Source organism: Pantherophis guttatus, chromosome 8, assembly GCF_059756535.1.
Source record: "Pantherophis guttatus breed Tessera chromosome 8, ASM5975653v1, whole genome shotgun sequence".
NCBI lineage: Eukaryota > Metazoa > Chordata > Lepidosauria > Squamata > Colubridae > Pantherophis > Pantherophis guttatus.
The window spans coordinates 48,618,780-48,634,139 of record NC_142070.1 but is presented as its reverse complement, the minus strand read 5'-3'; the positions used below and the strand labels follow the sequence as shown (position 1 = coordinate 48,634,139).

Genomic DNA, 15,360 nt, shown 5'->3' with positions numbered 1-15,360 from the left:
GTTGACTAAAGTTTTCAAGGTATTTCACAATAAAGATTTATACATAAGCAAGTTTATTTGTTTACAAGGGAGGGAGGTGTCTAATAAACATGATGCTCGTAACTTCTAGACAAAGTACAGTAGAACAATGAAAATGGTACCACATGGAGGTGTATAAATTTATCTTCACTTTGTGGCAGATGACTATGAAAACACGTGCAAAATTTGTTTAGGTTCTATAAAACACTTGTTGCAAACATGTCGCTGAAAATTCACTTCTTACACTTGCATTTAGACTGTTTCTCTTTGGACTGTGGGACAGTGAGTGATGAGCATGGGGAAAGATTCCACCAGGATATTTCAGGCTTGGAGAAAAGATACCAAGGGAAATAGAGTCCGTCCATGCTTGCCAATTACTGCTGGAATCTCCCCAGGGATGATCCTACTGCAGTTCACAAGAAAAGCCAAAAAGCGCAGTTTACATACTGAATAAAAATGGAATCTTGTCATTTAATCTGATGGTAGAGCTTGTCAGTTTTTCATGCAAAAAGCATGAAAATGTTACATGAAAAATCAATAAATGAATGGAAAGTTATGTTATTGGTAACAATAAAAAGATAAATTTATAATGTTTGGGTGTGGCACATTCTCATTGCTATATCACGTTTTTCAGAAAAGTTATGGAGCATAATCGCACATCCCCTTGTAATTTTAATTTATCTTGATGCAATTTTGACCTGAAGTTGTATCTTGAAATAGTCAGGACTTAATTTTCCTTTACTAGTGACCCAATTCTGGTAAAATTAAGCTACTTTCATTTCTGAGGCTTTCTCCTTGCAGACCAGTGTAATTACCCAAAAGTAGAAGGAGTAGAAACCAATGGATATTATGCCCTACTTATACACTAAAATTCTATGAACACTTAGGAATATATTTGACAGATTGCATTAAGATTAACTACTTATTAAACATAGGTAATCACAGAAATATAATTCTGAAGCATGTGTTTTTCTATATCAAATTGTCTAGTCATCAGATTATTCATTTGAGTCAGCTCACATTTATTTTATTTTAAAATGGTGAATCCCACATCTAGTGAATTCACAACAGAATGGAGAAGATTTTTTTTTGCCTTAAATCATTGCCATCTGAAAATGGCAAGAGTTAACCTAGTGATAAATAATCTTCAGCATCAGTTCTGACATTTATATCTATAGAAATGCACATGATCAAAGATAAAAATCCTCTAGAATGTATATGGGTCTATATAAAAGGGGGAAAAGTGACATTGCCATAGGTGTATATAAGAGGCCACCCAACCAATCAGAAGAAATAGAGGAACTATTTGCCAACCAGTTAACAAATATATATATAGGAAGCATACAACAGTAGTAATGGAAAACTTTAATTACCCAATATCAACTGGGAGACAAACTCTTCAGCAAGTTGGAGATCAAATAATTTCCTAACCAACCTAGTCGACAACTCTGTCATCCAAAAGGTAGAGGAGGGAACTAGAAGTAAAGCTCTACTGGACCTAATTCTTACTAATAGAGAAGTGATAGAGGAGTTGAAGTTGGCAGAACTTTGGGTGAAAGTGACCACATTATACTGGAATTCAATATAATGCAAACACAAGCAATAGAAAATAACCCAACCAGTGCTTTAAATTTTAAAAGAGCTGATTTTAATAAATTCAGAGGGAGCCTAGGAAAGATTCCATGGAAGAAAATACTAAAGGGAAAAACAACTCAAGAAGTGTGGGAAACTCTGAAAAATGCAATCATAAAAGGTATCCAGCACAATACCACTGAAAAGAAATTCAAGAAGAAACCAGCATGGCTGCACAAAAATCTCTCTGATAAATTGAAAGACAAAAAGGACAAGCACAAAAAATGGAAAGATGGACACATAACTAAGGCTGATTATCAGCAGATTGCCAGAACATGCAAATATGAAGTCAGGAAAGAAAAGGCTCAGAATGAACAAAAACTTGCAACAAAAGTCAAAAATAATTTTTAAAAGTTTCTTTCAACATATTAATAATAAGAAAAAAGTCAAGGAAATAGTAGGTCCACTAAAGAAAGAAGATGGCAAGGAAATAACTGGCAGTAGGAAGAAAACAGAGCTGCTTAACTCATTCTTTACTTCAATCCTCATGCAAAGAGAAACTATAGCCCTACTTACCAAAAAACCTACTGTAAAAGACAAAATAGAAATAAAAATAAGAAAAAAATGGTAAGAAAAAACCTATCTGACCTTGACAAATATAAATCACTGGGACCTGACAGATTACACCCCAGAGTTCTGAAGGAGCTGGGAGATGTTATCTCAGAACCATTGTACCATATTTTTCAAAACTCCTGGAGCACTGGGGAAGTACCTGAAAATTGGAAAAGGTCTGATGTGCTTCCCATTTTCAAGAAAGGAAGAAAAAAAATCAGACCCAGGAAATTACAGACCAATCAGTCTAAATCAATATTTGTAAAGATCCTGGAAAAGATCTGTGAACAACTAGGAGCAAATAAAGTTATAACTAGTACCTAGCATGGATTTGTTAAAAACAGATCATGTCAAACCAATCGTATTTAATTCTTTGATAAAGTGACTAAATTAGTAGACCAGCGAAATGCTGTGGACATAGTATAGTAAAATTTCAGTAAGGCATTTGACAAAGTAGATCACAACCTATTCTTGGTAAGATAGAAAAATATGGAATAGATAATATCACCACCAGATGGATTTGTAGCTGGCTGACAAACCGTACTCACCGAGTAGTCCTTAATGGTACTACATCGACATGGAGAGAAGTAACCAGTGAGGTACCACAAGGCTCCGTTTTAGGCCCAGTACTCTTCAATATCTTCCTTAGTGACTTAGATGAAGGAATAGAAGGGGAACTCATCAACTTTTCAGATAATACTAAACTGGCAGGAATAGCCAACACCCCAGAAGACAAGCTCAGGATCCAAAAATATCTTGACAAACTTGAACAATGAGCCCTATTCAATAAAATGAATTTTAATGTGGAGAAAAGCAAAGTTTTACATTTAGGTAGGAAAAATCAAAGGTACAGTATATATACAGTACATATTAGGTGAGACCTGGCTCAAAAACAGGGAGAGGGACTTTGGAGTCCTAGTGGATGATCACTTGAATATGAGCCAGCAATATGCAGCAGCACCCAAAAAAGAGGCATAGAATCAAAATCGAATGAAGTATTAGTACCACTTTATAAAATCCTAGTAAGACCACACCTGGAATACTGTAACCAATTCTGGTCACCATGCTACAAAAAAGATATTGAGACTTTGGAAAAAGGTCAGTGAAGAGCAACTAAAATGATTAAAGCCCTGGAGACTAAAACATACGAAGAACAGCTGCAGGATTTGGGTTTGGCTAATCTAGAGAAAAGAAGAATTAGGGGTGACATAATAGCAGTATTCCAGTATTTGAGGGGCTACCACAAAGATGAGGGGGTCAAATTATTCTCCAAAGCACCAGAGGGCAAGACAAGAAACAATGATTGGAAACTAATGAAAGAGAGAAGCAATCTGGAATTAAGGAGAAACTTCCTAACAGTGAGGACAATTAACCAGCGGAACAGCTTGCCTTCAGAATTGTGGCCACACATCACTGGAGATTTTTAAGAGACTGGACAGTCACTTGTCCGAAATGGTATAGGTTCTCCTGCTTGAGCAGGGGGCTGGACTAGAAGACCTCCAAGGTCCCTTCCAGTTCTATTCTATTCTATTCTATTCTATTCTATTCTATTCTATTCTATTCTATTCTATTCTATTCTATTCTATTCTATTCTATTCTGCGCTTTGTTGTATTTTAATATGAGCATTTTAAGTAACTAAACTATAGTTACAGATTTCATTTTTTAAATCTTTGAAGAATGAATTCATCCTATTTGTTGTGCTGGAGAGTTATAAATATATCTTCATTTTTACAAAAAATTAAAGAGCAGCATCTAAATTAAATGTAGGAAAAAGAAAAACCAAACAAACAGCTCATTGGGAATATCCAAAGAGTCACTGCATATCCATGTACAAAGCACATAATCACATAGCAACCAAAAAGTAAAAGTTAAACAATTAATATTTTTACTAGCAGAGCATAACTTTCTATAAATGCCTTCTTGCCTTCTATTAGCATAAAGTGGCAAAAGAGTTTAGGATTTTAAACTATTAATTTTCAGTAAATGTAGTTTTAGAAATACTGACTTTTACACTGGTTTTGCAATATAAAATCATCTTCAGACTTCTTGTCATCTGGCATTTCTTTATCAGATCCCTTGGGCGCTAAATTTATTTTTCAGACAATAAAAATAAGAGTTTCTTACTAAGCAAAATTTAATGCTGAGATTTCCACCTGGCAGGAAATATACATACCTTAACTTATAAGGTTACAGTCTTCATAAAAATGAATACAGATTTGTTAAAGATTTCTATATTGATCTGCTTTAGGAATCCAAGCTAAATATCAGAACATTCATGATAATGCATAATTCCATTTTACACATATGAATACATATTCAAAAATAATACGTATGTATAAATATTTCCTATATATTCCTCTGTGTGTGTGTGTGTGTGTGCACACACACATACACACACTCCTATATTTTCATATTTATAGACTAACTCATCTACAAAGCAAAAGTGGCTCTTTTCTCTTTTGTTTCTCTTTTTATATTATTTCATATTCTTGTCAGCATTAACTAATATAGAAACTTTATTATTGTGTTGGTAGGAGTTGGTTGGTTTATAAATTTGATAAATTATAATTAAATTGGGAATTGTGCCTACTTGATTTGATGATATAACTGTTTCATTACTTTGAATTAATATAAAAGTTATTCACTTGCAGAGTGTACAATGACTTCTTCAACATTAGGATTCAGTAATGATGATGAAATTCTCACCAAATTCTGTAATCATTTCAAGACCCTGTTTCTCTTTATCTTACTAAAAGAACTATAGCTATTGGACAGCTATTATATTTACAGCAATACTTGGAAAGAAGTTACTGTACTTCCAAATTGTAAAATATAAATCTAGGTCATGGCTGCAAAAGGTCAACAACATAATCTTTTTTAAAATTTTAAGATGCTTGACTGTGTTTAAACCTCAGATCTGTATTTATAATAATAGCTTTTGTTACATTATTAAGGTTTTGGATCTGCATTTCTTTCCTAACTATTTTAGGTAAGTGGCCCTTTAATATAATGGTGTCTTTTTCATTAATGTTTAAATTACTGTTTTGTAGTTTTTATATATTTTTTTCAAATTAATTTGCACTTATTTATATTTAATTAGGCAGATTTTAAAGATTAATGTGCCATTAGTAACCTTTCAGCCACCATATGGAAATTCCTAATAACTCCCCTCATGATAGAATTAAAAGTCCAGAATGTCATTAAATATTCTTTTTCTCTACTGCACAAAGAATCCAAATATATCAGGATGGCAAACATAAAGAAAATATTATTTAAATCATACAGGATATGCCCAAACTATTCTCTTCCTATAGTCACATTTTCTAATAGACAAAAATTTGCAGCAACCATTGCTAACTTTTTTAATTGGTTCCTGGCTATATTTCAGCTAAACTTCTTTCCTTTTCAAGATCAGAAGCAACCAGCCAGATCATACTCAGCCATAAGAGAGATGATAGCTTCCTTCCTTCCTTCCTTCCTTCCTTCCTTCCTTCTTTCCTCCCTCCCTCCCTTCCATTACATTACTGAAATAGGGTCACAGAAAATTGATAGTATAGATTTTTATTTTGCCATTTCCTGCATGAAAATTACAGTAAATAAATGTGGTTTTTAAACCTTTAGCATATATCTGACTGTACATATCCACTATGTGCAAATATTGTGTAACCAGACTTAGAGAAAGCAATTTTTAATATACAGTATTTTTATCCCATCTTTATTACTTTGTAAGTAACTCAAGGCAGAAAACATATATAATATTCCTTCTCCTCTTTTCCTCATAACAAGTACCCTGTGTTGAGCTGAGACTGAGTGATTGGCCCAAAATCATCCAATTGGCTTTCATTGTAAAACAGGACTAGAACTCACAATATCCTGATTTCTAGGCCAGCATTTTACCCACTGCATTAAACTAGCTGTCCAATGGGTTTAGACAGCAACATGACAGGATATCTAAGCAAGCTGATTTGCACGTGCATGTCTATTTTTTAGAAGTCAAATGCTTAATTTCTTGGAAGGGTTGATAGCTGCAGACTATTGGATGCATATGGATGTAAGACAAGATATTTGAGAAGATGTGTAAATTTTATTAGAAGCCAATTAGAGGTAAAGAGTTGCTGTCCATTGTAGTACCTGCCTCTTTCTCTTTAGAAATGTTTCTAGTTTTGAATGGTTGGTCAATTAAGATGTTTTTCTTTTGCTTTGTGAGCAGGTAGAGAATATGAAGAAGTTATATCTGCCTAGAGTCATAGAGTTGGGAGGACTCATTTAGGTCACTCAATCCAAACTCTTCTTGCTCAGGGCAGAAATGCAAATTAAATCAGTATTGACAGATGGATGTTCCGGTCTATGATATCCAGTGAAGAAAAGCTTACCAGTTGGTATTGGTTCCATTATAAGATTTCTTTATAATTATGACATTTTTCCAAATATTCAACTGGATCTCTGTAACTTAATTACTTGATTGTCCTGGACACTTTTTCAGATACTTGTTCAGTTTTCTTTTCTTAAAGCTAAATATATACTATTTGCTCGGTCTTTCCACAAGCCTCCTTTGCGATACTACTCTTTTGTCCTTCTATGAACATGTTCCAATTTCTCTAAATGGTTTTTTTTTAATATGGTGCCCAAAATTGCACGGAGTATTCAAAGCGGGCACTGACCAACACAATCCTCACCCAAATGACTTCATGTAAAATTTAATAGAGGTAAAATGAAACAGTTTGTTACTAAATAAATTGAAATTATAAATTTTTCATGTTTATTATTATTCGTAGCAACTTTAATGTGCTTTATAATACTACTCTTACACATCTCATGGCACAAGAACTGTTTATCTCCTTATTTAATATCTGCCCAATCAGTATGAGAGGATAGCTTGGCATCCTTTGGGTTTCCTCAAATAAGCAATGCCATCCATCAGAATCCAGGAAGCATACTATCTATGTCACAGTTCCTGCCCTGTGAAATGATGTTCCCCCTGAAATGTGTGTCACTCCCATCCTGGACAGTCCTAAAGACCTGGCTGTTCTCCCAGCTTTGGTTAGGATTGTTAGAGTCCAAGTTGAATATGTTTGCATGGGGGAGTGTTGTTCACTGGATTTGCTCTCTTGTTCTCTATTTATTATTTATAATTCTATTCATATTGTATATTTTACCTTATTTGGTTTTATTGTGAATTGATCAGAGACAGGCAGTGCCTAAATTGAATGAATTAAATTAAATTAAATTAAATCAGTTTCCCTGTAGATATTATTAGTCTGTTTAAGAGAATGGGAGACTAAGAATGAAATCCAGAAGTTCACTATAGTCGTGTAATTCTGGGCAGGTCTTGGGCCAAGAAGGTCCCAGACCAAGAAGAAATAGGCTGGCCAATGTCTAGATTACCTCATTAGTATCAAACTTCTGATACTAAGAAACTTAATGTAATTACTTACTTCTGAGAAAAGGATTAACATATGCATTTCTACCTCTGCTTCTATCATTGAATAGAGAAAGATTTGAATACTTTTTTTTCTTTTTACAAAGAAACTATATTTTAAACTAAAGATAGAAACTAGCCAGACTATAATACCCAGCCTATAAAACATGCTTTCTGAATTCTTTCCTGGGAACAGAGTATTTTGTAGACATCCCATATGCTTGCACTTAATCTTTTATTTAAGATTGTCTGATCCACAGAAAAAACATATAACTAGCCAACTAACACAGGGTTGTCTGATCATTACTTAAGGTATATATTAATTGCCAGGGTGCTAATTTATTTTTCTCAGGATCTTTTATCTCAATCTCATTTCCTACGCTAAAATGTGTTTGTTCATAATTGCAGATAATTTTCAACTATTTGAAAATCTGCAGAATACTGCTTACGTGAGATGAATTCATGCAATTAAAAAAACCCTACAGATATTTTAGCATTTGGGCTTTTTGTCACATATAATCATGTAATAGATTTTTTAAAAAAACTTTTTCTTCCAGGAGGTCACATATGCAGTACATACTGTAGATGATCTGTCCTACCCACATTGATCTGTACTATAAGTAACCTAGATATTATCTGCACATTCAGTTCTGTAACAGGAAAAGGTTTTAACTCAAACAAAGTCAAGCATCTGAACAGCAATAGCATATCTGACTGAACATCTGAGCTTTTTCACTTAAAATAAATATTTCTAGACAAGGCTAGTCAAATCATGGTTTTTAGTGCATTGTGCTGCAAGTAAAATTTTACTTACGATTTTCCCTCCCATTCACATCAATAGTCTGTTTCACAAGGGATAAATCCAGCAGGAAAAAAAAATCAGTACCCAGTTAAGCAATATTTGGCAATAGAGGAGTGTTTCACTCTACAAACATAGTTGATTCTGCCAGTAATGAATGCTAGTCTCAGATTTAAAATATGCATCACAGTGAAACTGCTAAAGATATATTGTTTCCTTTCCCACATGGACTTCTATATAATATGAGAAACTTGGTTTCACGTTGTTTCCGTTTAAGCATGGTGCATAGTGCAACACTAAGATACAGAGGATAAATGGAAAAAGCCTTGCATAAGCAGACTTGGAAAAATAGAAGGAAAAATCTCTCTCTCTCTCTCCCTCCCTCCCTCCCTCCCTCCCTCTCTCTCAAGTCTTGACTACATCTCTCTACCTTTACAAACACCACAGAAATCCTGAACCTCAGCTTGCTTTAGGTGCTTTGTGGATGGCATCTCTACAAAGTATGATTTCCTTATCATCTACTGAGTTTCTTCATCTATAAATAGAAACTACTCCACAGTGAGTAGTCAGGGAGGGAACCTGGGGAAGGAAAAGGGCACCTGCTGCTGCATTTACTTGGAAGGAAGTAGAGATTATGGCAGGAAAGGGCTACCTTTTTCCTTCACCATCATCAGGAGAATGAGAAATTTGGGATCATTGCATTTTATTAGAAAACATACTCTGGGACAAAGAACCTGTTGTAAACTTTGACAATGAAAATGCAGGAATTAGGACATTTTGAACATACTATCTATAACTTAAAGTGTATGTGTGTGTGTGCACGCGCGCACTGGGGTGTTGGTATACACACAAACAATATATTGATTATAATTTTAAATGTATGTATACACATACACACACATACAAATATATATGCACATACACACACACCAATAGTTTAGATTATATAAACTATTTCAGCAAAGGATTCTGGATGCATTTAATATCACTTGTTGAAGAAATAGAAAGGGACATCTTCACTGCTATTTTATGCACTTATGCAAAAATGCCTTAAAGTTAACAGATTTAACTTCTGTGAACTAACAGAGACTTCAGTATATTGAATCCAAGCAGCATGATTGTTACTGGATTCCTATGAAAGTGTGAATTCAATTAGTTATTGAGGATTTAATATTATTGCATATGCAAGAATGGCAGAATGTACCAGTCTTCGGATTTTAAAGGAATACTTATGAACAAAATGAGATTGAAAGCCGTGTTAATGAAGTTTGTTCCTGCCGGGTGGTCCATTGAGGACCCAGATTGTTATGAATTTTTGAAAGTTTATGTAAGGCCAAGTACTCATATAAGCTTCTGCAGCATCTCTATATCTGTTCCTTTTTTCCAGTCTTCTTACACAATCCCCCTCTGTTAAGATTGCTTGACTTCCTCTTTCAAAGATGTCTATACATCATAACTGGCCATCTATGCAGAACTTATTGGAAGAATGTGATCCAAATGGATCATCCATAGAAACACAAGAACATCATTAATGAATCACACTGTGGCACATCTTATTCCAGTCTTTTCCAACAGTGATCACCAAGATTCCTCTACAAGAAAGTGACATATTCTCTGTAACTAATACTTGAAGGAATATTGTTCCCAGGCTGAAAGTATGATTGTCTTCAAGACCAATAGCCCTTGACTGACCTGTTCTTCATGAATTTATCGTAATTCATTCAAGTTGTTAGCCAACTCCATGCCTTGTGTTGGTAAGCTCCTATTTATGTGAATAAGTGATTATTTTTGTCTATTTTAAATTTCTTTCTAACCAGCTTTATTGGATGGTCCTAGTTCTAATATTTGAAAGAAACACTGTCCAAGTGCTGATGTTACGCATGATTTTGTACACCTCAAGATGTCCACATCTTTCATATTTTTTTTCCTGGCTTAGAAGTTTCTGACCGTTAGAGAAAGTATTATCCTTGATTGCAAGCAGACCCTACTCGAATAAATAATATTGTGACTTGACTTTAAATATGTGCCATATGGAAAGTCACAACAGTGCTTCCTTGTTCAGAAACTTATGAAGTCTTAGCTAAAAAACCTCACAAATAAATAATCATTTTCTCCCCATAATAAAGTTTTGGTATGCATTCATTCTGCCAACACATGATTGTTTGGCTTCCATGGGATTTCTTGCAAACTTTCATAATAGTTATAAATAAAAATTGTATGATTTTGGATTGTGATATCTCATACTAAAATCTGCTTTGATACAGGTTATTGAAATACATCCCCACAACTAACTTCTTCCAGAAACTTTTTCTTTCTTACATTAGATTTTAAAAAACAATGCTTAGGAATCGTATCATGCATAGTATAAATTTCTCTGAATCTATCAGGAAGTTTCACTCTAAGATTCACTGAAATGAACAAGAAGCATTATTTAGATTACAAAAAAATTCTATTAAAACATCAATTAATTGTCCTATTATTATTTATTTTTGTAATCTTTGAAATTAAAATCTATTTTTAATAATAGATTTTATTTTTCCATTATAGACTTCAAAAGACTGTCTCTATTTTATGATGGAAATAGTAGTAAGCTTCACAAATACACTGCATATTTGGATTAATCTGTAATGTCATTAAGCATAAAAACATATTCTGCAACTAATTGAAAGTAGAATATGTACTGAGAGACTGACTTGGCATCTTTTACATAAACGTTCTGCTTTAGATTTGGGATATTTACACAACGCTAGAACAATATAATATTCTGGAAACCTTTGCAGTGTTGATTTCTTTCTCCCACAGTAATGTTTTCTGTTGGCCAGTTCTGTAAAATTTTACCTGGCTACAAGAACTACTGCCTAGGATTTCTGTCATCATTGCTCAGAAATGCTGTGTTCCTTTGGCCATGTTTTGTTACTTTATTAAGATTTCTGAAACTAACCATCCTTTGGGAGTAAGTGAAGCCAAATTTTTAACATTTATAAAACATTTCAGATTTCTTAGAAACTTGGGATGTGATTAAAATGTTTCAGTTGCCTGTCAAATGCTTCATAGCTACATCAGCTATTCTGACCTAGATATTTTTGACCTAAATTGAATTAAATGTAATCTATTGAAACAGCCCTCTGCTACTATTCTACAGGAGCAGGAATTGACTAACATACATGCATACTCTGAAATACACCATATCCCAGTATTGTGTTGGACTTCTACATCTAAGATTTCAATCTTTTGGTCTGCAATGTAATATTCTGAATAAAAAATAGCAGCGTTTGTGGAATGTGTGTGTGTATATCAATTAGTTTTTTAAAAAAATCTTAAAGATGTTTGCTTATAACCTACTGGGTAATTTATACTTTAAATTATTATTACAATCTCTATTGATGTTGGTAAACTAGAAATAATCAGATCATTGTTCACATGAATAATTTTATCTAAGAAGCCAAAATCAAACTTCTGAAGTAATAAATTGCAAATCAATTTTGGTTTCCCTGCTCTTCACCCACCTTGTCTCCCAGTAGTAGAAAAAGTAAATGTTGAAGCTAAAAGATTACATACTGGTTCTTCCCTAGCTAATTGCTGGCCTTTCACTCTTTTTATCTTTCTCACTATTTGCTGTACATTCACCATCCATTTGAGTTTTTAAGTTTCTTACTTAAGGATAGTTTGTGATATGAAATAGTTTGAAACAAGTTGTTTACCCAAATAAAGATCAAAACAAGAGACACACCAAATAAGTGTCTGTCCAAGTAAATGTCTATCCTCCATTTTAAAATTACTGTTCCATAAAAACATATATCTATCCATCTGTCCATCTGAAATGTTTAACACCTACTCTCTCTCTCTCTCTCTCTTTCTCTCTCTCTGTGTGTGTGTGGGTGGGTGGGTGTGGGTGTGGGCGTGTGTGATCAAAGTGCCTACCAATAAATGTTAAATATAGCTTTTTTTTACAATCCCAAACAGAATAGTTTGCTATTGAATTTTGTAGGTTTCAGATCTTTGGGGGAAAAAAATTAAAGTTTCAGTTATACATCAAAATAGTTCCTAGTAGTCTTTCTTTTAAAAACTTTTCTATTTTCACTGTTTATTATTTTACATAAAATATAATTAACAATGAACAATACAGTCATAATATGGGAAACAAAGATTTAGCTATACAAAAAACACCTTCCACAAAATGCTAACAAACTTATGTTTTCATTTAATCGCCTTAAAAGAATCAAAGTAGACAACCTGGGAAAAACTTAATCTTCTGTTTCCATCAGCTTCACATAGCAAGGTCAATGGCAAGAGATACCAGAAGACATTAATAAGACCTTTGATGGACAGATGTTTTTGTTAATTAAGTAATGATATTGTTATTATTAAGCAACATCTGCCTATCCCAGGTAATTGGAAATAGATAAATGCCAAACTCCTTTTAAATGTCTGGCTAATCATGCAATCAACTATAATAATACATGAAATTTAGAAACTGCCTAACCCCAGTAATGTTGGCCAGGTATGAGCCCGCACCCAATGAAGGAAAAATGTGAATGAAGCTTTCAAAAAGAAAAACTGTGTACCTTTTCAGGCATGAGATAGTAGTGATTTCATAGGCCAACAACAGATGTCCCTGCATCTGATAGGAAATAAATGCTGGCAAGTATGACCATTTCATGAAAATCTTACTGATAACTTTCATGTTCGGCAAATGAGGAAAAATATAATGTGATCAGCTCTTCCTGAATTGATAAAAAACAATTAGGAAGGGTTACTTGAGAAAACGGAAATAGCAAAAAAAGCCTAGGAAAAACTGGAATTATGAAATGTTTAAGGAAAGCCAACACTGAGCATAGTCAAACAAATATTTTGGACTTGAACCCAGATTAATAAATTCGGAGCAATGACAAGTAGGACTCCATTGCAGGAAATACCAAGAAGAGAAAATCATAAGGATGTGAGTTCCTAAAAATATTAAAAGGTGAACACTGCAAATAAATCAATGAAAAACATAGAAAACAAAAAAAGGGCACATGGGTTAGATTGAATAAGGTAAGGTCAGGAAAGCAGAGTGTATACAGGTGCTCAGGACTGTAGGGAGGCTTTCAAGAAACCAAAAGTTCAGTGTGATGAAACATACTAAGAAAAACATGCTACCAGGGTTGGGTGTTATTTGGCACCCAAATAACAGTGGGCACCCAAGAGTGGGGTAGACACACAGCCCTTTTAAATGTTTGTCTCCTGTTACAGAGCTGAGCTGTCAACAGATACAAGGGATTGGGGTATTTTTTCATCCTTTTGATAGATGGATTTACTAATAGAATGTTTGCTTTCCTACTTATTTTAACCAGATGCTTTATTCAGTAACAGCAGGTTCACTTGGGCATTTTACAGGTGTATATGCTTTTAAGATTTCCTGATTCTGGACTTCCGATTTGCTTGCCTCCGGTGAAAGACGGTCCCTCTCTAAGGACCGCCAGCCCCGCCGTTTGTAGAGCCGCTTCGACTTTGAGAAGCGGCTTGAAAACTCCAGAATCTGAAGGATTTGAAGGAGAAGAGTAAGCAAGGCGCAGGTCGAGCCCCTGTGAGCCCCCAGAAGTTTGCTACTGGGGAGGAAACAGGCACGGCTCCCTTTCAACTTGCGGAGACTCCGGACGGCGTGGGACGACTCTGCTTGTTGCAGAGCAAGCCGGCTGCAGCAAACATTTAAATTGATTGAAATCAACTTTACCAATTAGCGGATAAAACAATCTGAACCTTTAAAACCAGAAACTGCAAGTATTATTTCTTTTGTGACTTTTCGATCTAAGCAAAAATTAAAGCGAGCGGAAGCGGCTTGAAAAGATGGCGCCGCTCCAGCGTTAACAAGCTGAGAGTGAGAGTGATCTTGTAAAGCTATTCTAACAAGTTACATTGTTGCACTGCTTGTAGCAAGCAAACAAGAGAAGAGGGAGAAAAAATCCTTTTTAAAATAAGCCTGAGCTCGCTTCAGTTTAACTCTATTTCCAACTTGACTAAACCTGGGGGACTTTTTTAGAGGACTTTGTGGTGCTGGAAAAGGAAAAAGGATCTCCTTTTTCAGAAAATCTAATCTACGTGGCAGAATGGCTTCTAAAAAACAGGAAGGCAAGGCAGCAGGGGGGGGATCCCCCATACACAAGTCTGAACAGCAGTTTCCTTCTGCTCAGCAGAGTCAGAAAAAAGATTTTGATTTTGAAAGCTTAAAAGAATTTATTACTCAGGCTCTGGATGATAATTTTCAAAAATCTCAACAGGAGATGGATGATAAATTCCAAAAATCTCAACAGGAAATCAAGCAGGAAATTATTGAAATGAAAAAGTTGGTGAAAGAGAATTATGGCAAGGTGACTGATAAATTATCAAATGTGGTGTCTGGCTTGTCAGAAATTATTATTAAAGTGGACTCTAAATTGGAAGAATTTAAGTCAGAAGTGAATGTCAAAATAAAGGATACTGATTTTAAAATTTCTGATGTGGATAATAAAATGCAGAGAGTTGAAAACGAAATTACGATGATGCAATTCCGGTCTATGGAATTTGCTATAAGAATTAGAGGTATTAAGGAGAATGACTGACAAGACTTGAGACAGGTTTGTGCTGATGCTTTGGCTGTGTTGTTAAAAATTAATTCTGAAGAGATTTTTTACAAAATAGATAAAATTTACAGAGTGAACTCGTGGGTGGCCAGACAAAGACAACTGCCTAGAGATGTGGTGATATATTTTACAGATAGAAGAATGAGAAATGATATCTTGCAAAAATCTTTTCTTTCTTCTGTGCAAGTGGAGGGAACTCAAATTGGAATTTATAAAGAACTACCGCCAAAGATGTTGAAAGATAGGAAAGATTTTGGTTTTTTAGTAAATGAATTAAAAAAATTACAGATTCCATTTCGGTGGGACGCTCCAACTGGTATAATTCTGAGGTACAATGGAG

At 34.5% G+C, this 15,360-nt stretch overlaps 1 protein-coding gene across 2 annotated transcripts in view; it reads right to left on the bottom strand.

Moving 5' to 3' along the window:
* VEGFC (vascular endothelial growth factor C) overlaps nucleotides 1–8,583 on the bottom strand; it is a 195,512-nt gene extending 186,929 nt beyond the window's left edge. Inside the window, exon 1 of one of the 2 annotated variants that reach the window (XR_015729133.1) lies at nucleotides 8,437–8,580. Coding sequence is in view for 1 of the 2 variants with exons in the window: in XM_034442698.3 (XP_034298589.1) it covers nucleotides 8,437–8,451 (15 nt within the window). In the remaining variant the exon portion in view is untranslated. Of the gene's footprint in view, nucleotides 1–8,436 lie in introns of both variants that reach the window. The other variant, XM_034442698.3, reaches the window with a different exon arrangement.
* Between the last annotated feature and the right edge of the window lie 6,777 nt (nucleotides 8,584–15,360).